Source organism: Peromyscus californicus, unplaced genomic scaffold (genome assembly GCF_007827085.1).
Source record: "Peromyscus californicus insignis strain IS unplaced genomic scaffold, ASM782708v3 Scaffold_5__1_contigs__length_169319896, whole genome shotgun sequence".
NCBI classification, from domain to species: Eukaryota; Metazoa; Chordata; class Mammalia; order Rodentia; family Cricetidae; genus Peromyscus; species Peromyscus californicus.
This window is the reverse complement of record NW_026294573.1, coordinates 53405360-53430610: the sequence shown is the minus strand read 5'-3', so window position 1 is coordinate 53430610 and position 25251 is coordinate 53405360. Positions and strand designations below refer to the sequence as shown.

General features: G+C 39.2%; 1 protein-coding gene across 8 annotated transcripts in view; it reads left to right on the top strand.

The window, feature by feature from the left end:
• Positions 1-25251, top strand: part of Patj (PATJ crumbs cell polarity complex component) — a 328062-nt gene that overhangs the window by 22857 nt on the left and 279954 nt on the right. For all 8 annotated transcript variants that reach the window (XM_052718902.1, XM_052718903.1, XM_052718901.1 and 5 more), the window contains exons 5-12: positions 919-1058; positions 2661-2856; positions 7251-7379; positions 14881-15099; positions 16645-16744; positions 19168-19259; positions 21123-21264; positions 24431-24571. In XM_052718902.1, the coding sequence (XP_052574862.1) occupies positions 919-1058; positions 2661-2856; positions 7251-7379; positions 14881-15099; positions 16645-16744; positions 19168-19259; positions 21123-21264; positions 24431-24571 (1159 nt within the window). The remainder of the gene's footprint in view (positions 1-918; positions 1059-2660; positions 2857-7250; positions 7380-14880; positions 15100-16644; positions 16745-19167; positions 19260-21122; positions 21265-24430; positions 24572-25251) is intronic.

The following is a 25251-nucleotide window of genomic DNA, read 5'->3' as shown; positions in this document are numbered from 1 at the left end:
AAAGTCAATATTAAAAATAAGAAGCTGGGTTTGGAGGTACAGACCCTTTTATTCCAGCACTTGGGAGGAAGAGGCAGGAAGATCTCTATGAGTTCAAGGCCAGCCTGGTCTACATAGTGAGTTCCAGAACAACTGGGACTCTATAGAGAACTCTGTTTCAAAAAACCAAAAGAGAGGAAAATAAGTCAGTCAGTAAGTAAATAAATAAATAGATTTGCGCTTGAGAATGTAAAAGAATTTGTTTCAAGTCATGCTGGTGGAAAAATATTCTAGTTCTTTAATGACTTTAAGCTCCAGCTGCACTGTGTGATACACTTGTGATTTGATTATGTTTATGAAGCTCTCACATCGTACAGGCAGTTGGTAACTAAAATGGTAAAATACTCTGCAGTCCTGGTACTCTGTAACGTTTGAAATGATCAAGTGAATGGAGTATTAATTCATTGCTAAAGAATTTAAAACAATGATATAAATGCAGCTGGTTGTGACTAGGTTGAACACAAGCATGCTTCTGGCATATCTGATTTTTCTTTCCTTTTTAAAAATGTGTTTTGCATCAAGAGAATTTAATGACATTTATGTACAAAGTAATTGAGAGTTTACTGTGGGAAAGGGTGTTTGTTTTCAATTTTTGTCCAGTCCAGAATCGATCTCATAATGTGGATGAATTGTAAAATGCTTCTCAGTGCTGTACTCTGTGCTATGCTGGAAACAGTCAAGTTAAAAGGTTTCCAGAGCCAGCATATTATTATATTATTATATTATTATATTACCAAAACCCTGAGCATGTTTAGACTGACAGTGATAACCTAGGAGAAGCCACTGTATGCTGCACAGTTTCAGTTCTGTGGAAGGTGATGTTTAAATGCACATTATGGTTTTTTGTTTTTTTCCTTTTCTGACTTCCCCCTTCATTAGGGCCGGCATGTTGAATATATAGATATAGAACGCCCTTCAACTGGTGGCCTTGGATTCAGTGTGGTGGCCCTGAGAAGCCAAAGTCTGGGATTAATTGATATCTTTGTGAAGGAAGTCCATCCAGGGAGCGTAGCAGACAGGTGAGGAAGTTCATTCTGAACTTGGCTCATGTTTTCTTGACAGCTCTGAATATGTTCCTATGAAGAGTAAGAAACTAGCAATAAAAACAGTAATGATAGCAGCTAGTGCTGGTTAGCTCTCTAGAGGTTCCTTAATCCCACCATCTCCACATGTGCCTGCTGTTATACGAGGGGTTCCACACAAAGTCTTTGTCTCTTTGATTTCTAGTCTTTGATTTATGACTCATTCCCTAAGTTCACTATTCAGATGTTCCTGGTAGAATAATAGCAGTGTGGCAGGATATGATTACAAAATTCTGTCCATAATTTTTTTTCACATTTATTTCCTGTTTATAGATGATTACTTCTAGTCTCTTTAACTCAAAATTTAAAATAATAGATCTACTGGGTTATAATCCAAATAGTATAAACCTTACATTTTGAAGCATACAATTTTGAAGTGATGTTTAATATACTTAGTGTTTTGCAATCATTCCAATTATTCTAGAAATAGTAAAAATTCTAGAAATTTCATCAACTAGATAAAGAGCTCCCATCCTGTTGTATATGTTGACAGTCACTCCCAACTTCTTCCTCCTTTCATTTTCTGGCAACAACTTGCTTTTTTACAACAGCATCTATCTAGAAAGTTGTGGAACATCGTGGGAAGTGCTGGAATAATATCTCGGTTGTCCTTCCTGACTGTGTGTGTTGGATGGTCTGATACATGATGCTCCCATCTGTAATGTGAGAGTGAGTCTTCCGTGCAGCTTGACTTTCTGCTGTGTAGTCAGTGAGCTGTCAGTGCACACAGACATGTGTTCCTGCATTCAGCATTTACGTCTCCGCTCCTTTCAAAGATGACTGGGAGGCTCAGTCTTAGTTCATTTTGCTATAACTGAATGCCTGAGGTTTCAGAACTTGTCATGAACAGAGATTTATTGGCTTACAGCTCTGAAAGCTGGGAAGACCATGTCAAGGTGTTTACAACTGGCTTGGGCTTCTTGCTGTTTCATCACGTGGTGGTAGGCAAAATGAAGCAGGGTAACAAGGAACTAACGTGCCTTTCATGAAGACACCAATCTTATCCATGAGTGGATAGTCCTTACAGCCTGAAGTCCCATGTTTTGATACTTTACAATACAAAATAAAATTTCCACAGGAGTTTAGAGGCACGGACATTGGAACCATGGTAAAAACCTTTCTAAATACCCTGTTGATATCTTGTCATCCAGAATGTTTCCCCTAGGCCTGGTGGTGGTGGTGGTGGTGGTGCACGCCTTTAATCCCAGCACTCGGGAAGCAGAGGCAGGCGGATCTCTGTGAGTTCAAGGCCAGTTTGTTCCAAAGAGAGGCTCAAAGAAGATTAGTCAAAGAAGTCTTGTAGTTTAAGGCTGGATGTTGCTTTTTCTCTTCAGCTGTCCAGTCTTGCTCAAGTGACTTAATTTTTCAAGTTTCAGTGTCTTGAGTAAAACGACAGTGTTAATATGACATAGGATGGTGTAAGAGGAGCATGGGTGCTAGTGGAGCCCTGATTTATAGAGGGACACTAGAGCCAGCTGTGTGAGTGTGTTCAGGTTGTCACAGTACATAAAACAAATTCTTCTTTTCTTGTATGACTAGAGATCAAAGATTGAAGGAAAATGACCAGATTTTGGCCATTAATGACACCCCATTGGATCAGAATATTTCCCATCAGCAGGCAATTGCATTACTACAACAAGCCACTGGGTCTCTGCGTCTGGTCGTGGCCAGGGAAGTGGGCCACACACAAGGCCACACTTCCACCAGCTCAGCTGATACGTCTCTGCCTGAAACGGTGAGTCATAAGCTTGGAAACATATTTATTCTAAATTCTGTTATTCACTATAAGAATAGTTGGTAGTCGTTGGAAGTCCTTCCCATTATTCTAGGTCAATAAAGGTGATCTTATCTCCAAAGGCAATATTACAAGATGTTTATTGGAGGAATTTGATTTGTTTTTGTCTTTTTAATGTCTGGTTTGTTTCCTTATTGAAGATTATTGTTTAATATAGGGGCCAAATTAAATATTATTTTTAACTTACTTGGTGTTAAGATGTCTTGTGTTCTTTGATGTCATAATAAGTTAATCTGTGTGTAGGGGGAGAGGGGAACCTGCAATGTAGCCCAGGATGTCCTTGAACTCACAATTCCCCTGGTTCAGCCTCCTGAGTGGTAGGATTGTGGGTGTGTGCCACTGTACCTATGAGTTGCAGAGGTTTTAGTAGAAGCTTACTGTTGACTATCTTAAGAAGATGTGGTTATTTATTTTTTAAAAATCTCATATTTATGAGTTATAGTAGTTTATGACTAGATTATTGAGTTTATAAAATCATTGCAGTCATTTTTTTCATATAAGTTTAAAAAGAAGAAAAACAAATGTCACTTAAAAATTCAGTGTTGGGTCGGGGTGTTGATATACACACCTGTAGTCCCAGCACTCAGTGGGCAGGGATAGGTGGATCTATGTGAGTTCCAGGACAGCCAGGGCTACACAGAGAAACCTTTTCTTGGAAAACAAAACAAAAAATCTATTTTTGTTTTGTGTGTGTGAGTGGGGACAAGCATGCCACAGTGTGCATAGAAAGGAGAGAGCAACTAGTGGGAGTTGGTTCTTTACTTCCACCATGTGGGTCCGGGAAATCGTCACGTTGTCAGGCTGGGAAGCAGGCACCTGTACCTGTGGAGCCCCATCTTTCTGTCCTTAGTTGTCTCTTGTCTTGAAAAAAAAATCAATGTCTCTTTTATCTTTTAAGCTTGTTACATTTTATGAATTTTAAAAATGTAAAAATTGGGTTTAATCCCAGCACTCAGGCAGAGGCAGGTGGATTTTTATGAGTTTGAGGCCAGCCTGGTCTACAGAGTGAGTTCCAGGACAGCCAGGGCTACACAGAGAAACCCTGTCTCAAAAACCAAAGAAACAAATTGTACGTGTGCACATGCATGTGCAGGCAGGTGTGCTTACCTGTCCGTGGGCACGTGGAGCCCAAAGTTGATGGCAATGTCACTGTCTTCTGAGTTATGGTCTCATTAATCTTGGAGGCTCAGACTTTTAGCTAGCCTGGAAGGACCGGGACCCTCACCTTGAAGTCACAAGTTTGTGCCACACATCAGCTTTTATTGGTGTGTGGGATTTGAACTCGGGTCATTCTGCAGGTGGGGTGTGCACTTTTCCCATTGAGCCATCTCCCCAGCCAACATCTTGCCGATTGTGGCCTGTGTCTTCAGAGTGAAAACAAAGTCTGTTTTGCTATTGTTGTAAGGTTTTTTGGTTTTGTTTTCGTTTTTGAGGTAAGATCCCACTATGTGACCCTAGCTGGGCTGGAACTCACTGGAGATCAGGCTGGTTTTGAAGTTGTGATCCTCTACCTCCGCCTCACAAATACTGGATTTATATGTGAGCCTCCATGCCTTGGCATAAGTCTTACTTTCTTGTAACACCGAGTGCTACTTTGTTTATTTAATTTTCGTTTGTTGGGACAAAAGGGAACTAATAGACTGATAAAGCAAAGGTCACAACGCAAACTAACAGGTAAGCATTTTCCTTATAATCTGTAATATTGATGCAGCACAGTTTGTATGATAAATAGGATGAACAAAGTGGGACCTTGCTTAGCATGTGCAGAATGCAGGCTCTGGAGTCAGGCTTTGGTGTTTTCCAATCCATTGCCACCCCTCCCTGGTTGTATCCCACCAGATCCTTTACATGTCCTTTACATGCCTATTAGTTTATTCCTTCTCCTCCTCCTCTTTTAACTTTTAAATATTGAGACAGGGTCTCATGTACCCCGGCTGGCTCAAACATGCTGCATAGCCGAGACCGCCTTGAATTCCCTCCTGCTGCTGCTCCCAACATGTTGGGGTGCAGGCATAGACCACCATGCCCGCTTCCAGTTTCTTCACTGTTGTGTGGAACCAGTAATGGTATCTACTTCTTAGAGATGTGAAGAGAAGGTAGGTTTATGACTAACTGGCAGTTTCTGGTACCAGTGAACACTGTGAATGGTAGCTGCCATCTTCTCTTCAATTTTATTTTAAAAAACATTGTATCTAAGATTGTAGGTATTGTTCCAGACATGAATGTCTTAAATATTTCCAATACTCCTGTTTACTTCACAGTTAACTTTCTTTCAATATTTGTTCTTCTCTCATATATTATATCCCAAGCACAGTTTTCCCTCCTTCCTCCCCCCACCCCCCCACCCCGGTCTTCCCCTCCTTCTCCCCTACTCCTCTGTTTCCCTTCAGAAAAGAGCAAGCCTCCCATGGATATCAACCAAACATAGCATAACAAGATACAATAAGACTAGGCACATACCCTCATATCAAGACTGGACAGGGCAATCCAGTAGGAAGAAGAAGGTCCCAAAAGCAGAGAAAGGACCCACCCCCACTGTTAGGAGTACCACAAGAGGACCAAGTTACACAACTGTAACATATATGCAGAGGGCCTAGGTCAGTCCCATGCAGGCTCCCTGATTGTCAGTTCAGTCTCCCTGAGCCCCTATGAGCCCTGGTTGGTTAATTCTGTGGGCCATGTTCTTATGATGTTCTTGACCACTCTGGCTCCTTCCTCCCCCTCTTCTTTGGGGTTCCCTGGATCTCCACCCAATGTTTGATTGTGGGTTTCTGCATCTGTTCATAGCAGTTGCTGGAGGAAGCCTCTCTGATGACAATTAGGTCTAGTCTTTGAGTATAGCAGAATATCATTAGGGATATTTCATTGACTTTTTGTTGTAGTTGTTGCCAGTCATGTTTGGTTCTGTCATAGGTCTCTAGGCTATTCAGCCTGTGGTTCCTGGCTCTCCAGGCAGGAGAGCCTCCCTCTTGTGGCATGGGTCTCAAGTTGGACCAGTCATTGGTTAGCCACTCCGAGAAGTTCTGTGCCACTTTTACCTAGCACATCTTGTAGGCAAGACAGATTGCAGGTTGAAGGTTTTGTGGCTGGGTTGGTGTCTCAGTTCCTCCACTGGAAGCCTTGCCTGGTTGCAGAAGATGGCTGGTTCAGGCTTGGTAATATTGTAGAATAGAAAAATTAACTAATGAAGATGACTGCATTATCTCATGGGAGATTTTGTTCTGCAGTTGAATTATATGAAGGTATGTGCATTTGTCACAGAGTCTGATAGAGGAAAATTGCTTATGTCTTTTTGTATGATTATGTTGCTAGTATTTTGAGTTGAGTGAGCCTCTGTCTTCCCTGATAAGTGTTCTAGTCTGCCACATCCTTGCATGAGTCTGGGAACCCTGACTGGGAGGCAATGAGGAAATGAGGAAAGAACTGACACACAGACACATGGTGCACAAAACGATGAGATTGGGTGGACTGGGCTGTTTGATGGCGAAGCTGCAGCACCCTGGAAGCTCAACGTGATCATTGTATGCAGTTGAACAGGGAGCTAGGGCTATTGCATGCAGCAGAACAGGAGAAAGACTTAGCTGATCTGTGGGAGCAGTCTCTGTGGGAGAGCTTCTGGAAAAGCTATGGTGGACATGTTCTGCACACACTATCAATGTCTGCATGTGGACCGGAGGAAAACTTTGTCATTTCCCTGAGCCTGAGACATGGGTCCTTGATACGGCTATGCCCATGTCAAGCAGTACATGTTCACTCAGGACTTCACTCTCCCTACACTTTTTAGTCAGAGTATTAACCTTTGGTTCTTCACAGTGCTGACAGATTAATTTTCCTAAGTCACTGCTTTAGTCTTGTTATTCTTTCCAACCTTTGCCTCATTCTGTTGTCTGGCCCAGCTTTGTTCTTGTGTTTCCCTCTTATTGAATGCTTGCTTTCTTTGTATTACATTGATTTATTTCTATGAGCATGGTCTTGTGTAGTTTAGGTTTTCCTTGACCTCACTATGTAGCCGAGGTTGGCTGTTAATTCCTGATCCTCCTGCTTCCACCTCATGAGTGTTGGGATCACAGGTGTGTGCCATTAGTACTTGTAGTAAAATTTAAATTTCTACTTTCATTCAGCTTTTCAGGATTCTTCATTGGTATATATTTTTTATGACCCTTCCTTTCCCCCAGCTCCCTGAAATCTTTGTAATAGTCTGCCTGTCTTTCAGCAAATGCATATTCATTGGTTCCCTATGTACCCTGTACTAGGTTGTGGGTAGTATGTGTTATATATTACCATATAGGAATGTGCTTTACCAACACTGGCTCTGTCCTGCCATTCATTTGCAGGTGTGTTGGGGCCACACTGAAGATGTTGAGCTCATTAATGATGGCTCTGGATTAGGGTTTGGGATAGTTGGAGGAAAGTCAAGTGGCGTGGTGGTGAGAACTATTGTTCCTGGAGGACTGGCAGACCGAGTAAGTTGACTTTGTTTATCATTTTGCTTTTATAAAATTTGACTTGTATGATTTGAAGTCAATTTTATAGCATGAGTTGTTAGGATACATGACTCAATAATTAGAGTTTATGAAATTTGCTTTATTTAAACAGTTTCTAATTCAATTTTTCTCACCTCCAACAGGGTTTTGATTACATAAGAAGAAAATTTTTTTATTGTAAGGAATTGTTAATGAATATCTGCACTTTGAACATGTGTGTTATTCTTTAGCCTATCTTGTTTTGTTGTTGTTGTTTTTTGTTTGTTTGTTTTTCGAGACAGAGTTTCTCTGTGTAGTTTTGGTGCCTGTCCTGGATCTCGCTCTGTAGACCAGGCTGGCCTTGAACTCACAGAGATTCGCCTGCCTCTGCCTCCCAGTGCTGGGATTAAAGGCGTGTGCCACCACCGCCCAGCTTCAGCCTATCTTTCAAGGGCTCAATGATAGAATCAGAAGATTTTGTCCTGGGGTAGGTGACATGGCTCAGCTCGTAAAGGTCCTACAAAGCCTGGCAGCCTAAACTTGATTCTGGAACCGATGTACTGATAGAAGAAGAGAATGAACTCCACAGTGTTGTCTTATGACTTCCACATGTACCCCGTGACACACACCCTCCCTGATTAGTAATCACTTAAACAGAAGTCCATTTGTCCCAACGTTATACCTGTAAGATTTCACTTGGTTATTTTCTGGTATTATAAGACAAGTGTGTACCTTTCTTGTTTAGCAGTGTTTCAACAAGTAGGCCATGTAAGAGCTTGACCATTTTCTTTTCCGTTTAATTTTACATGGAAGAAAATGTTAAATTCTATATTTGTTTTTATTTGTTTACTTATTTATCGGTATATGTGTGTCTCTGTTTGTGTATGTCACGTGTGTGGGTACCCATGAAAGCCAGAAGAGAGTGTGTGATATCCTGGACAGGAGTTACAATCACTTGTGAGCCTTCTATGTAGGTGCTGGGAACCAGACTGGGTCCTCTGGAAACCAGCCTCCCATAATTAGATTTAGAAATTACTGTAGAAATTTGCGTTTGAGCTCATGTTGTATAGAATGCTCATGATAATTCAGAAGTAACTTAAATTCTACAATCAGAAAACACATAAAAATCTCAATGATTATTATGTCTCCTTGTAAACATATCTCTCCTAATACACTGTTAAGTAAACATGATGAATTTGTTGTACAGATTCAGCTTTGAGGCAGATAGGTTCCTCAGCTCCTTATTTCTCACAGAGATGGCTGAATCTCATGAAATTATTTAGCCTCACCCTTCCTCCTGTCCTTTCTGCATCCAAGTATATTTATTTATAGAAATTCTTAACATTTGGTCTATGGGTACCTTGGGGTCTTATGCCTTTCATGTGTCTTTGAAATCAGAGCGATTCTTATAGTATTAGTAATAATTATTATTCCTTTCCACCTTTGTTTGCACCTATGGCACAAAAGCAGAGGGAAACTAGAAATTAATGGGAAATTAGTGAGACTAAGGCAGGGACCCCAGACTTGTGACAGCTGTCAAATTCACTTAAGTTCTGTATGGTACAATAAAAATGATTAATATCAGTGAACTCTGACCTTTCAGTACATGTGTGAGGAGTCCTTCTTGATCGTCTTAAAGCATTTGAGTGAATTAGCCATTAAAAAATACGGGGCGTGGGAGCAATGGCTCGGTGTTTAAGAGCACTTGTTGCAGAGAACCTGAGTTTAACTCCCACCACTCACACAGTGGTTCACAACCATCAGTTCCACAGAATTCAGCACCCTCTTCTGACTCCACAAGCACATGTATTGCACATACATCCATGCAATCAAAATACTTATTCACCTAAAGTAAAATAAATCTTAAAAGTTTATTTAAAATATACATTATTCAAAAATTTGAAATAAACAACAGAAAGACTGTGAATCTTTCCCTCATCTTTAGCTTTTTGTGCCTTATCCTGTCTTTAAAGTTTATTTAAATATAAAGGTGCATTGAGGGCTAGAGAAGTGGCTTAGTGGGTAAGAATGTTTGCTGCACGAACAAGAGGACATGTGTTCAGATCCCCAGAACCCACATAAAAAGCCAGGCAGGTGTGGCTTCCTTTGCCCGAAACTGTGCTATGGGGAAGGAGATGAGAGGGATTGCTGGGGCTTGCTGCCTGCCAGCCTCTCTCCAGGTTCAGTGAAAGACTGTGTCTCAAGGTAAGAAAGTAAGGAATGATAGAGCAGGATATCCAACGTCCTCTTCCGTTCTCCACACACATGCAAAGATGTATGCACCTGAATATACTTATACATATAATACACATACATGCTACATCCAACACACATGTGTGTGACTAAAATGAGAATGATCATTGTGTGTGTTTTTAAAACATACCTATAGTGGATGCTGGAGAAATGATTCAGTTGCTAAGAGCACTGGGAATCCAACACTCTCTTCTGACCTCTGGAGAACACCAGGTGTGCAGCTGGTGCACTTACATACATATAGGGAAACCACTCATACACATAAAATAAAAGATATTAAGCAAATACTTCTTTGTGTGTATGTCTGCAAGCACAGTGTGTGTATGAGTTGTGAGCATGGAAGACAGAAGAGGGTGTGGGATCCCAGAAGCTGGAGTAACAGGCATTGGCAGAATACTGGGCTTTTTGCGTGAGTGCTAGAATTTGAACTCCAGTCCTCATGAGTATGCAACAAGCATTCTCAACTGCTGAGCCATTTTTCCATCCCTGAAATAAATCTTTAATTTTTTTATTTTTATTTATTTATTTATAACCTAGGAAGGAGTGAGACATTGTAGAATATTCTTATGTTTCTCTCCCTTGTCCCCTTCCCCCTAGCAATTTTAACAGGCTTCTTTGCTGGATGGGATGACATTTGCAAAGTGCAAAGTGCAGCAGTTATTTTGAAAAACAAAGAACCAAATAAATTTAAATGAAATCAAATAAGTTCCTTTACTGTAAGAATTTTCCGAGCTTTTTAATATACTAATGTGCATTATAAGTTTTCACAAGGACACTGTGATGTGCAGAGTTTCCCAGATTAATCCCATTGAGGCACTGTTGGGAAAAGCCCAAGTCTGATTCTCACCCTTTCCTGGAAGGGATCGTCACTGTTTCAGATCATCTAGGAGGGGCTAGGGGCCTGCCCATCACAGCTTTGTAATGGAGAAGCAGGAGCTTGTGCCAAATATTGTCATCTGCCTAATATACATCATTTTAATGTAATCCTCAAAACAGTCTTAAGTTTTATTTCCAAATTATAGGTATGAAAACTTTAAGAAATTGTTCAAAGTTGTACAGCTGGAGAGTGACAGAGCTGGTCTTCTTCCTGCTAATGTCTGATAAAATCCTCTAAATCCTCTTGCTGTAACCATCATGTAGCACCCCAGCATAGCCTTGAGGAGTTCTCTCAACACTCCTAAGCTAGTGCATTAGCTACTTTTCTCATTATTATCACCATATGATTCAAGATATAAGAGTATGCTCCATCATGATGGAAGAAAGTGTGGCAGAGTTTATAGCAGTTTGAGCATTTAGCTAGGTAGGACTCCTTATATCTGGGTAGACCAGAAAGCACAGAGCAGGGAATGCTGGTGCTTAGCTGACTTTCTCCCGGTCATTTGTGCAGGGCCCTAGCTATGGGATAGTGCCATTTACGTCCAGTGGGTCTTCCTTATATCACTCTGGAAACACCCTCAGAGACATTCCCAGAAGTATGTCTCGTAGGTAATTCCAAATTAAGTCAAATTGACAAGGAAGATGCGCCATCCCAGAGATCCTCTCTGAAAGGGAAAAGAGTAGCAAGGCAGCTTAAAAACTGGGTGGGAGTACACTACCTGCCTCTGCCTCCCGAGTGCTGGGATTAAAGACATGTGCTGCTACCACACCATCCTTTAGAACATTTTATTCTACTTTTGCATAAGCATTAAAATGTTTTCAGAAGTTAGTTGTTTTGTTTTTGTTCTTGAAGTACAACTACTTGGTGGCTGAGGCAGGAGAATCACAACTTCAAGGCCTTGCTGGCTATAGCACAGCATATTGTGTGCTCAGGTGTTGCACAGTTCTTTATCAGCTTTCATTGATTTGTGATTTAAAGAACAAGAATATCTATAGATACATTGTGGAAAGAGAATGGTAAGAATATCAGTGAAATGCAGGTTTGAGGCTGCTGGACTCAGACAAGGCAGCTGCCATTTGAGCATCTTTCCTATCAATCTGACGGATATTTTTGCACTTACTAATTCCTTAGAACACCTGCTTTTCTGTATGAAGATGTTTGACTCTCAGTGACAGATGCAAATTATCTACATGATTTTAAATTAAGAATTGAAGTAAAATAGGGAAAAATCATTTGAGAAGTGACTAAATATATACTTGATGGTGACATGTTCTTTGTTTGCTAAGCCAACCTTCTTTATTATTTTGGCTAGGCCCCACTTCTGTTCCTGATGGTCCAACTACCAGGCAGCTTTGCCCATTTTCATCAGTGCCACTGAAGCCCTCATTCTTTTAAAATTTTTATTTGTCACTTTGAAAATTTGTGTGTGTGTGTGTGTGTGTCCCAGGTATCAAGCTCAGGTTGCCAAGGCTTGTACAGCATCTTCTAGGTCCCTGAATATCCCCTTAAGTGTAGGTATTTATTTTGCCTAGGATATTTCATGGGTAGAAACAGAATATCAATTCACCATCATTAAAGTAGAAAGGCAGCTAGTCTTTATTCCCTTCCTCCAATAGTTTTTTCCTTGTATTTGTTTCTTTTCTTAAACCTTTCCAGATGTTTAAGGATTGAACTGCTATACCACTTTATCTTATGTTTCTAGAACCTTCTATAGCATTCACAGCACAGAATATAGCTTTGTACTCAGTATTTTGATCTGAATCCTTTCTGCATTCAGAATTGTGCAGATTCGAAAAATAGGAAGAGTAGCAAACTGACCTTTTTGTCTTTAGTCTTTTAAAACTTCTCCTTCAGTATTTCTTGCATGACTTCTAAATGATGCCACCTGGAAGCATGATTATGAAGCTCAGAACAAATTCTCCCAGCACTCACTGCTTTACACGCAAGCCCTTTGTGTTCCAAGTTGCAAATGTCTTTTTTCATGTTCATTCTATTAAAAATCTTTTGATAGTGATAGACAGTTTCTTGGTGAGTAGGTAAATAATAAACATCTTATGTACTAGTATCCTTGTATATTAGAGAGTGACCTGCTGTATATCAGTGTACAGCTTGGATTGAATTTTTTTAAGTCTTATGCAAGCCAGGCACTTCGAACTTCTATGAAGCCCATAATGACCTTGAACACCATAGTCTCCTTCCTCCTATCTGCTGGGATTATAGACCTTTACCACCACGGCCAGACAGCCAGTAAACCACTTTTGGATTGAGCTTTGGGATTGCTACTTAGTAGTCTTTTGAACCTGGTTAGATCAGTCAACATTTTCTTTTATTTATTTATTTTTTTGAAAGACAGCATCTCACTGTGTGGCATTGGCCTGTACTTTTCTATGTCGACTAGACTCGGCCTTGAACTCACAGAGATGCAACTGTCTCTGCCTCCTGAAGGCAAATTAAAGATGTGTGCCACTAGGCCTGGCCAGCCAATCTTTTAAACTAAATTTTCTCATTTTAAATTTAAATTCCCCTTTGAACAAGATTGAATTAATTAATTCTCTCCCTCTCTTTTTTTTCTCCTTTATTTTTGGTTTTCTTTCTTTTGCAATAGGGTCTCACTATATAGCTCTGGCTATCCTGCCACTTACTTTGTAAATCAGGCTAGTCTTGAATTCACAGAGATCCATGTGCTTCGATTAAAAGGCAAACACCCCTCACCCCGCTCCACGGCTGGCTGGCTTTCTTTTTGGTTTTCTGAGAAATTATCTCACTATATAGTCTAGGCTGTATTCAAATTCTTTATATGGTTCAGGGTGGCCTCAGTTTTCCTGCCTCCATATGCTGAGATCATAGGCATGTGCTGCCATAGCTGGCCATAGGAGTTATTGTAACCTGTAAGGTACTTTGCAGGCCTGTATACTTCTAGACCATCATTGTTGATATTTTGATATCTTTAATATACACTACTGAAGGTAATTTTAATAGGATTCAAGTTTTCAGATGAAATAAATTTAGGCAAAATGCAGATGGATCAGAATTTTCACAAAGAGGGCATATATAAATATCTATAAATAATTTTAACTGGTGTATATCTTCATGAATTATATCTTAAACTTTTCTGTGATGCAGTATATATGCAATACACACATGGATGTACACATTTCTATTCCCACTCATCTGTTACTCTTTAGTCTTTAGTCTTCTTTAGCACAGTTCATGATAAGTCTATCTTTTCTAGTTGTATAGGCTAAAATGTTGGGGTTCTAGTTCCTTCTCCCTTTCCTTGACATCACGTGTAGAAGTTATCAGTCATCCTTGAAGTGTGATCTTAATTAGTCTAATCAATGAAAAGTAGGAGTCAGATATTAAGGTAAAGCTGAAAGATCAGAGAAGCAAAAGAGCAGTCACTAGTGACTTCTTACCCTCTGGATCCTCAGACCAAAAGGGGGGCCAAGAGCCTGTTTCCACCCGACTTATATTCCTGTCTCCACTTCCTGAATGCTGGGATTAAAGGAGTAAGCCTCCTAAGTGCTGGGATTAAAAGTGTGTGCCACCACTGCCTAGCCTCTGTGGTTAACTAGTGGCTAACTCTACCCTGTGATCTCCAGGCAAGTTTTATTTGTCAGAAAAACAAAACAAATACCACACAACACATCCTGTTGGTGGTTCTTAGAAAATACATGTAGCTCTTCCTTCTCAATTTGAAACTAACTTGTCCACGCCATGTAATCTTGAGGTCATTGTTAGAGCCTCCCTGCTGCTGTCTCTGCTTGAATTGTTTCCTCCTAAGTCTATTTTAAGCACAGAAGTTGGCAAGATCTTAGAAAATTTAACTAGTCATGATGTCACTCCTTTGCTGACTTTGCTTCCCAGTCATAGAAAATGACTCTCCATCTATCTGTCTGTTCTAGCTGCTCATTACTATCCTCTTTTCTCTGCCTCTTTTGGCCATGCTGGCAACTTTCTGTTACCGGTCATGCTACTTAGCATTTTGGCCTTAGGAGGTCCTTAACTTTATGCTGGAACCTTTCATTCTGACCATCCTTCTGGAAGTCCTCAGCTTTTGATCTTTTCTTTACCTACATGGTCATTATACTCTAGCTCTACACTGTCAGACATAAATTAAAACCCTTGAGCAGAGACCCATTTTTAGAGTTCTGATTACTTATTTCATTTTGGACCCTTCCGGTTTGGTGTTGTTCTACAAGGAATTGCTTTATCTTTTGTCAGCTGAGTAGATCATTAGAAGTGTTACGTTTGTCCAGCATTTGAACTGGCTTTGTCAGTCATTTTGCCAGAATTGAAAGTTTGGTGTATTTTTACTAAGCTGTTAATTGATTTCTCTGAATAATTTTGTTTTTCCTTCTTGGATCAAAGGATGGGAGACTACAGACAGGGGACCACATTTTGAAGATTGGTGGTACAAATGTGCAAGGGATGACCAGTGAACAAGTTGCTCAGGTGCTAAGGAACTGTGGGAATTCAGTAAGGATGCTGGTGGCCAGAGACCCTGTTGGTGAAATTGCAGTAACACCTCCTACCCCTGTATCCTTACCTGTTGCCCAGCCTGCTCTAGCCAACAGGACCCTTGGTTCTGTGAGTATAAAACCATTCTTTTTACATCAGATGCTGCCTGTGATACAATGCAAGATATGCAATTCCCTAGTATAAGTCACTTCCGTGCTCACATTCGAAGCAGAGGAGAACTCGTGTTAGACATGTGTGTTTCTCTCTTCCCTTTTTTTGGTGTGGTGTGTGTGCATACACAGGGGCATGTGTGCAAGTACATGCACACACATATGCCTTGAAGCCAGAAATCATTGTTTTCCACTATTGCTCTGTGCCTTATTTTCGAGATAGAGTCTCTCACAAAGTTGAACTTGCCATTTCAATCAGACTGGATGGGCAACAAGCCCCAGGATCCTGCGTCTGTCTCCCCAGTATTGAGAGTACTGGTATGTGCTACCATGTCTGGCTTTTAACATCTGGCCCTAGGGTTTTGAACTTTGTTCCTCACACTTGCGCAGCAAGTGCTTTGCTGACTGAACTGTCTCCCCATTCCTCCTCCCCATGAATAAAAGTATGAAGAGGCAGGAAGAGAAGGAGACTCTGTTAGAACACAGGGAAAGCTAGCACTTACCTTCAGAGACATCACTCACTGGGTACCATATGAACAGGAGTTTTCTCTCCTTGATATTAGCAGTTAACTTTTAGTTTCTTCAAGTTGTATGCTAATTGATACCAGTTTCCTTCATTACTCAAACTCACTGAAGTCTTCTCACCTAGTCCACAAGGCTCTGTGATGTGTGGCTTAGTTTCTGATGCTGATGTTTGGAGTTGAAAGCAGTGTTAGTGTTTAGATATCTTATCCCTTTGCAGAAATATTTAAAGATGGTATTAAAGTTTTAGAGCCAGTTTTAAAAATACTATATATTATAACTAGTTTCCCCTTGGGTTCTAAATTGTTAGGCTTGTGATTCTTTCAGAAAATAGAGCCTGAGGTTTTTCTAAGTGGCTGTATTAATTTTTTCTTGTTATGTTATAAGTTGTTAGTTATTTAGCAGCTGTAGATAATACCTTTGGTCAGTTTGCATTTCTGTAGTTCAGAATTCAGAGTGGGCTTGGCGGGGTTTTCTGCCTAGATTCTTATAAGGGTAAATGAAAGGTCTTGGTTCATCTGGGCTCTGTTCGTGACATCCGGGCTCATGAGCTTGTTTCAGGTTGGGGGAAGAATACAGTTCTTTGCTGTAGGGTGGAGGACCTTTTCTTTGTTGGCCTCCATCTTTCAAGCCCTTAGGGTCCCCTTGGTCCCATCTTTCTTGTATGACCCCTCCACCTTCGAACCACAAGCTCATCTTTAAAATCTCATGTTTAAAATCTTTTTCTTTGCCCTTCCTATTACCAGCAGGGGAAAATTACTTATAATGGGCTTCTTTGATTAGATTAGGCCCACTTGAATAATCTCCCCTTTGCCATGTGATTTTACAAGCACAGGGGCAGGTCCAGGGATGGGAAATCATGGGGATCATCTTAAAATTCAGTTTGTCACAGAAAAAAACTTGGCAAACTGGGTGCACAGATTGACTGTGTATATAGTTATGCAACTAAAAATGTAACAATGGGTGTATTATTTCCCTGTAGGACTGTTCTCTTTTTGAAACTTACAATGTTGAACTTGTTAAAAAAGATGGACAGAGTCTTGGGATTAGAATTGTTGGCTATGTTGGAACAGCTCATTCAGGTAAATGAATCATTTCTACCTCATATTTTGGATAATTATAAAGGATGTTAAGGTTTCTAGATAATAAAATTAAGTACCTACAGACTTTAATTTAAAACTCAAACAATAAAACTGTGAATCTATAATAGCAAGCAGTTACTTTTCAGTGATTAGAGTCAGATTTTGCCTCAGTAGTTTAACAGCTAGCTTTATAGTTAGTAACAAAGGAATTTAATGTACAGATCGTTTTGTACCATTGGGACTTCACTTTCCTATGCTTCTAGAGTAATTCTGTTTTGAATATTGTGTGACTGTTAACATTTTATACAGTATTATGTCTGGGATAAAGTAAATTGATCACTGCATATGTTGTATATTGTGACTGCCCAAAATATATTTGTGTTTAATCATGAAAAAAAAGAGAAAAGTATTTCATTAGAACTATTTTTTTTCATATAAGGGAAGTGCATTGTGAGAATACATGATTCTAATAAAATTGTTTTCTTTCACTGTTAGTTTTCCCTTGGTTATTGAAGAATTACTAGGTTAAGTAAAAATAAACCTTTAAAATATATTTGATAGTTACATGAAAGTTTAGTTATGAAATATTTTAGTTTTTCTGACAAATAGCAAGTATAGAAAGTTAATTCCTTAAAAAAGTTGTCATCATGCATTGGAGCAGGTGGGGAGATTAAGAGTGCTAATGTATTCATAGGCCTGAATGAAATTCCTGTCAGGCCACTTTGTGCTATTTCAGCCTAATGAAATATCTAATTTCAAAACTTCTGATTCTTCTATGTGCCACCCTTTTTAGGTTCAGAATTTAAATAAGTCTCTTAAAAGCTAAGTATGGATTTAAAAAGTAATGTTGCAGAAAACATATTGAGTTGTTATCACTATCTTATATCTTGTTAAAGTTGAGTTGTGGCTGAGTTCCTAAACTTATGCCTCAATGCCTAAGCCGAAATTAATGAATGAGAGAAAATTTGATCTTTGTCTTACTGAGTACAGGAAAGAATCTTTTTACTTCTCTACTTTCAAAACATGTGTGGGCTTGGGTGGTTTTGAGAGGATGAGCAAATGTGCAAAAAAAAAAAATGAGACACTTGAAACAGCAACAGCTTTCAGAAACATGTATAGAAATAACTTGCACTTTATTCCACTTATTTTTGGCTTATTGATTTTGGTGCTGGGATTTGAACAGGCATGGTGGCATGCTTCTGTGACCTCAGTCACTTTAGCAGCTGAGTTGGAAGGGTCACAATTTGAGGCCAGTCTGGGCAACACAGAGAAACTTCATCTTAGAAACCCAAACAAACAAAAAGTCTATTGAGGGAGTATAATTAAAGTTTAAAACTCTTTCAGTGTTTGAAGATAACTGGAAATGCATGTTTTAGTAAAGACACGCAACTGTTCTAGCATGGCAGATGAAAGATTGAAGTTGAGAGAGACTTGAAGCATTTGTGGTAGTGAGGAAGGCAGATTAGATGGGGAAGAAGCAGACTTGTAGAGTTAGGGAAGCCCTTGGCATTGGTGCAGTGTCAGTCTGGGTGTCAGACTTTGTGGAAGGAATAATGTGGAAGATGATACTAAAAAATAAATGATTTTTCCTGATATGAAAGACCTGGGATATGACTCAGTGAAGTTTATGTATAATTATGCTGGCAGAAGGAACTTAGTAAAATCATTAACAGGTAGTTTTTTAAATTTTCAGTTTCCTTTGTACTTCTTTCTCTTGGGAATGTACTTTTTATATGGTTATAATTTTTTAATAACTATTTGTGGTTAAATATTTAATTTTATAATATAAGGATTATTTCATGCTGCTGAGGTCATTCTATTTTTTAAAATTATTATTGTATGTGTACAGGGATGTGTGTGCCTGTCATGGGGTCCATGTAGAGGTCAGAGGACCACTTTGTGGAGTATTTCCACCTTTATGTGTATTCCTGGGATTGAGCTCAGATTGCCAGGCCATCTTACTGGCCCCTATACTAGCTTTTTAAAAAGAACACATGTGCTTTTCTCTGTATCTAGATGACACACATGAGCACTCAACTAAATATAGGCAGGAATATGTGTGACTCGCCTTAGTGCTAGTGAAAAATGATGAGTGCTTGCGCTGAGTCAGCAGTTCAAGTAACGATAGACCAGGGTTCATCCTGGCCCTCTAGAATCCCAGCTTAGAGAGAAATGCATTCATCAAGGTTCCATTACTGATTATTTTTCCAGAAGGGTATTCATCAGTCAAATCATTTTGAATTCAGGTCACTTGTGATGGTGACAGTTTGAAATAATCCATCAATTTCCCTGCATGTGTTCAAAATAGTATTTATGAAGTCTCTAGTCAGCCTCTTTAGCTAATTAACCTCTTGATAAGAATTTTGCAATCGGGTCCTAATTTTAGCTTTCTTCCTTTTTTCTGTATGTCTATGCACTTTCAGGGGAAGCTTCAGGGATTTATGTGAAAAGTATAATACCAGGCAGTGCTGCATATCACAATGGCCAAATTCAAGTGAATGACAAAATAGTGGCTGTAAGTAACGGCTGTCTTTTGTACATTTGAATCAAGTTGGAGAAAGGTTAGTTTTTCTATCATATGCAGGAGAAGATGGCTTAGTTTCATTTTGTAATTTTAGTTTTATTATTTTTAGTGTTTTGTTGTTGTTCTTGTTTTTGCTCTGTTTTATTTTGTTTTTGAGACACAGTCTCACTATATAGCATTGGCTGGCCTAGACCTGAGTTTGTAGACCTGGCTGTCCTTGAATTTAGAGATTTACCTGCCTCTGCCTCTCAAGTGCTGGGATTAAAGACATGTTCCACCATGCCCAGCTCATAAGATTTTAAAAAATTAGCTTTACTAGTGCAGTGAAATCTCATTGATTCAGGCTCTTATGATTTTAGGCTCTAAATATGATTTATTCCAGTCAAAGAGGAAATATTCCACTAAACATATTGGTAGGAAAAATTATACATTTACTTAAATAAATGTATGCATTGAAATGTATCTGAAAGATATTTTTATATCTTCTAGGAAATATTTTTTAAGAATCTGTATGTGCCACAGAGTGGTTGCACATGCCTTTAATCTCAGCACGGATCTCTGTGAGTTCAAGGCCAGCCTGGTCTACAGGGCAAGTTCCAGGACAGCCAGGGCTACACAGAAAAACCCTGTCTTGAAAAACCAACCCCCTCCCCAAATGTCTCTATACATTCATCTATTTGATATAGTGAATAATCCATTTACCAGTTCTTCTTGCTGCTTTTTCTAAATAATTTTGAGTACATCAAAAATGGAAATACTTTATATATTTGAGAATATAACTTTTTGCTAGTAAAATTAGGTGTATTTCCCCCCTCCCCTTTTTTCTCATTTTTGGTTTTTTGAGACAGGATTTCTCTATATAGCCCTGGCTGTCCTGGAACTTGCTCTGTAGACAAGGCTGACCTCTAAGTCAGGATCCATCTGCTTCTATCTCCTGAGTGCTGGATTAAAGATGTGCGTCACCACTGCCTGGCTAGTCTCCCCTTTTAGTAGAAGTAAATTATGTCTACACGCTTTGCTTTCTGTTCACATTGCACGTATAACACTGAGTTACATAGTATCAGATGATGGGTGATGTGATTAGAGTTCATCTAAGGAAGCACCTTTCGTGAATACTGGCTTTTACCTTAAAGATTATCAGATGCTTTTGACGGTGTGTAGGGTCTGGAGGCCAGCAGAGCATTGCATGCTTTGAGAAGTTAGGAGGAAATCTAAAGCAGTGGGCTGGCCTGCCAGGCTTTCACACGTACATTTCTCAGAACACTAGAAGACTCAATGGTGTGAAATCAGTGTGTTTCTTTGGAAAATATTATGTAGTGATGCTACACAGGAGTAGCTCTTCAGTGTTGGTAATGAATTTTATAGGTACATTTGAAAACTGTAACAATTAACCAGGTTTTATAGCTTTTTAATTTTTAAAAATTTTCATTATCATTAGACAGTAAAGCCTTTTGCCTCTGTCAGACTGATATTTAAAATGTGTGACTTAAGAATATAAGTTTGACTTTATTTTCTTATTTGCATGTAAATTTCTCAGCAAAACTAGTTTTTAATTTTTATTCAAAAATACTTTCCAATCTAATATGCAGTATTTGGGGAGTAAAATTAGTTACCCCATTTTATTCAGCACTGCCAAAATCAAAAATGGAAGTAGTTGATAGGCACGATGACTCACATGTCTCTAGTTCCAGCATTCAGGAGGCTGAGGCAAGAAAAACATTGTGAATCTGAGGCCAACTTGAGCTATGTACTGAGTTGGTTTCTCTGCGCTACATAATAAGACCTTCTTTCAAAGAACAAGACAAAAAGGGTGATAGTTTACTTAAAACCCTGTTCTGTCTCCTGATGTCATAGGTGGACGGTGTGAATATTCAGGGTTTTGCCAACCAGGATGTTGTTGAAGTATTGCGAAATGCAGGGCAGGTGGTGCAGCTAACTCTAGTGCGCAGGAGAACATCTTCATCTGATCCTCCACTTGAACAGCCTTCAGACAGAGGTAATGAATGCTCCCACCCCTCTCTTCTCCATGGAGCTGAGTTCGGAAGGACGGCAAAGGTATGGTCTGGGAGGTTGAGTAGGAAATGTCCCTTATCTTGTGTACTGCAGTGGTGGAGAGATGGGCCAGTCTGTCTCCTTCGCAGAGTCATTTCCCTGGCCTGCTGCGGTGCACCAGCCCAGATGACAGGAGGCAAGCACTGGTTGAGCAAGCCCAGAGTGCCTCGAAATGGAGATGGCAATCACTTTTGATCCAGGACCCTTCATTTACTTATACCTTGACTTTTCTCAAGCTTCAGATCCTAGATTGCTTTTATGATGTGTTTTACTTTAGTTATCTCTTGATTTGTCTGTTGAAGTATGGTGAAAAAATAAAAACAAATTTTTATCAAGAATATTTTTATTAAAAGTAATATTTTTGTCAATAATATTATAAAATAGCAGTCTTCATTGTGGAAAAATATACATTTTTTTTTGGATATCAGAGGGCTTCTTTGGGGAGACAGTTTTCTCGCTCTACCATATGAGTTCTGGAGATTGAACTAAGGTCATCTGTCTTGGCAGCAAATCCCTTTACTGGCTGAAGCATCTTCCTGGACAGTATTTGGGTCTTTGTGGCATACAGTCACACTGTGCTGTGTTATTAAAGGTCTCATTGTATTTGACTGTATTTCTGTGCTTCCTCAGGAGCTCTGGTTGGCATTTTATAATTTAAAAAATTATTCTATTACTTTGTTTGTATGAGTGTTTTTGTTTGCATGCATGTCTGTACACCACACATGTACCTGGTGCCTGTGGAGGCCAGAAGAGGGCATTGGATCCCTTGGAAGTGGAGTTACGGACAGTTGTGAACTGCCATGTGGGTGCTTGGAATGGAACCCAAGTCTTCTGGAAGAGCAATCAGTGCTCTAAACTACTGAGCATCTTTCCAGCTCTTCTGATTCGCATTAACAAAGAAACTATTATTAACTCCAGTTTCACCAGGCATGGGATGCATGTCTTTTATCCTAATACTATAGAGACAGAGACAGGCAAATATCTGTGAGTTCAAGTCCACCCTGATCTACTTAGTAAGTTCCAGACCACTAATGGTTAAATAGTGGGGCCTTGTCTTAAACAAACAAACAAACAAACAGCAACAACAACAACAAAAAAAGCAAATAAACTTAACTTCCAAGGATCAAAATCTTCTTTTTTGATCTCTCTAGGCGTGAGGCATCCACATGGTCAAAATACTCATATACGTAAAATAAAATAAATCTAAAATGAAAAAGTTATTATTATATTAGTTGCTTTTCTCGTTGCCATGACCAAATACTTAATCAAGAAACAATTTAAGAAGGGAAGGAAGGGTTAGTTTATTTCCTCTGATCTCCAGGCAAACTTTATTTACTAACATACAAATTAAATATCACCTGTAGCTAGAGTTTTCCTGCCTGGCCCACAGTCAGGACAAATCTCTGTCATCCGCCAGTCCCACAGCCGCTCAGACCCAACCAAGTAAACACAGAGACTTATATTGCTTACAAACTGTATGGCCATGGCAGGCTTCTTGCTAACTGTTCTTATATCCCAAATTAATCCATTTCTATAAATCTATACCTTGCCACGTGGCTCGTGGCTTACCGGCATCTTCACATGCTGCTTGTCATGGCGCGGCTGGCAGTGTCTCTCCCACTCAGCCTTCCACTTCCCAGAATTCTCCTCTCTCCTTGTCCCGCCTATACTTCCTGCCTGGCCACTGGCCAATCAGTGTTTTATTTATACAGAACGATATCCACAGCAATCACCACATTTCAGCACAAATAAAATATCACAATATATCAACCACAAAAGCCCATCACATCAACTTGACACTCTAGATTCACCTTCACACTGGGTGTGGTGGCCATGCCTTCTATTTCAGCACTCAGAAAGGCAGATGGATGACTATGACTTCAAGGCTAGCCTGGTCTACATACCAAATTCTAGACCAGCAAGGGCTACATAGTGAGACCCTATCAATAATAAAAAAAGATTCTCTGTTGTTAACTTTGTGCCCTTTGTTGACTAGCCTATCCATAGAACTTCCCCATCCTCTGTGATTAAAACTTCATGTCATTAAAGTCAGTCTTCCCTCCTTGGCAGCTGCCTTTTTACTGTTTCTTTGAGTTTGACTATGCAGAAAACTCAAATGGGTTGAGCCATGTAGTTAGCTCACCTTCTCTAGTGAGCTAATTTTATTTCACATAGTGTCCTCCAGGCTCATCCAGGCTCTAACAATTGATTCCATTTCCTTTTTAAAGAATCAATAATATTTATTATTTTTGTATATACACATTTTATTTATGTATTTATGCTAAGTGTTCACTGAAGCTGTTTCCCTGTCTTGGTTATTATAAATAAATAATGCTTCAATTAATGATTGGCATTTCTTATCCTAGTATTATGTATATGCATTCATTTATGACATTAGTTGATTAATGATCTAAAAAATACTATTTGAGTGGTTTTAAAGTCTCATGTTACAGTCATAGGAGTTTAATTGTATGTTTAAGCTCTTTGTTGTTAAAACAGTTCAAGCATATAGAAAAATGAACAGAACAGAATGAAAATCCAGTTACCTTCCACTTAGATCTGATAGTCGCCATCTCCCCATATTTCTTCTGAACCATTTTAGAGTGAGTGGTGTGGGCATCATGGAAATACGGATATTTTCTTAAACAATCATACTGTTATCACAGCAAAGAGAAGTAGTATTATTATCTAATATCAAATACTTTGTACATATATGATTTCTCAGTTGGTGGTGTCAGGTGTATTGCTCTGTGGGTAAAAGGGTAAGAATGCTTGCTATCCACAGCAGCAAGAGCATACAGCCTTCTGGTTGTTGGTTTCTTTTTCTTTTTTTTCTAAAGCTATATTGTAAGAAATCTATTCCTGTTTTGTCATGGACTTAACCTTGCTTCTCACCTTCATTTTCTGTATTTCCTCATTCTTTGAATACTGTCAAACTATTTTTTTAGTATTAATTAGTTACTTTACTGAAAACTTTAGTACTTAAGGAATCAGCTTCAGTGAGGTCCTGCAAAGTTGTGAATGGGAGTGAAATAAGCTTATATGAATGTGCTACCCCCTGCCCCTTCCCCCATAGGACCAGTGATTCAAGCCAGCAATTCTTGTTTTAGGAACTGTTGCAGAACTACCTAAAGTACCAGCCCTAACTGGATCCGTGGAAACAGAAACTAATTTGGGTACGGAAGCAGAGGAAATTGGAGAAAACCCGGATAATCTAAAAAAGAACAACGTACAAGCCTTAGAAAAACCAGGTAGCCTTTTCTTTGGAGTACTTCAACCTTTTTGTTTATTAATCCTTCCTCCTCTATAGTTAATATGGTTTGGTATCTGCGGAATCAGACTCAGACCTATGCTATAAAGACAGTAGTATTACACCAAGAACTTTGTAAAGCTACAAGTATCCGAATAACCAGGGAGCAACTAGAGACCTGTGTAAAAGCAGTCTCTATCTGATGGAAGCTCATGCTGTAGAGGCGTCTTAGAGATTTAAGGTGGCATATTTTGCTAGGGATGTACCACCATGGTAGAGTGATAGCCTAGCATGTATGAGGCCCTAGGTTGAGTCCCTAGTGCTGCCACCAGCCTCACCCTCCCCTAAATTTTAATAAAATGGGGTGTTTTGACTATAATCTTAATATAATCAACACATTTGGCAGTAGAGCACCAAGTGTATTTTTGTTTAGTCTTTGTTTAATTGTGTTTCAAATGCATATTTATTAGTATGTACTAACTACGTAGCATTTTAATTACTATATATTCTTACTTGTGTGCTGTAGTTGTATTTATATCTAATATTATAGCTGTCTGTTTATATATAGAAGTGTTTCCTCTTCATAAAAGTTAACATGAATTTTCTATATGTTGTATCAAATGGCAGGCTGCTATATATTTATATTAAAAATTTCGAATTGTTTCCAACTTTGACCTTTTA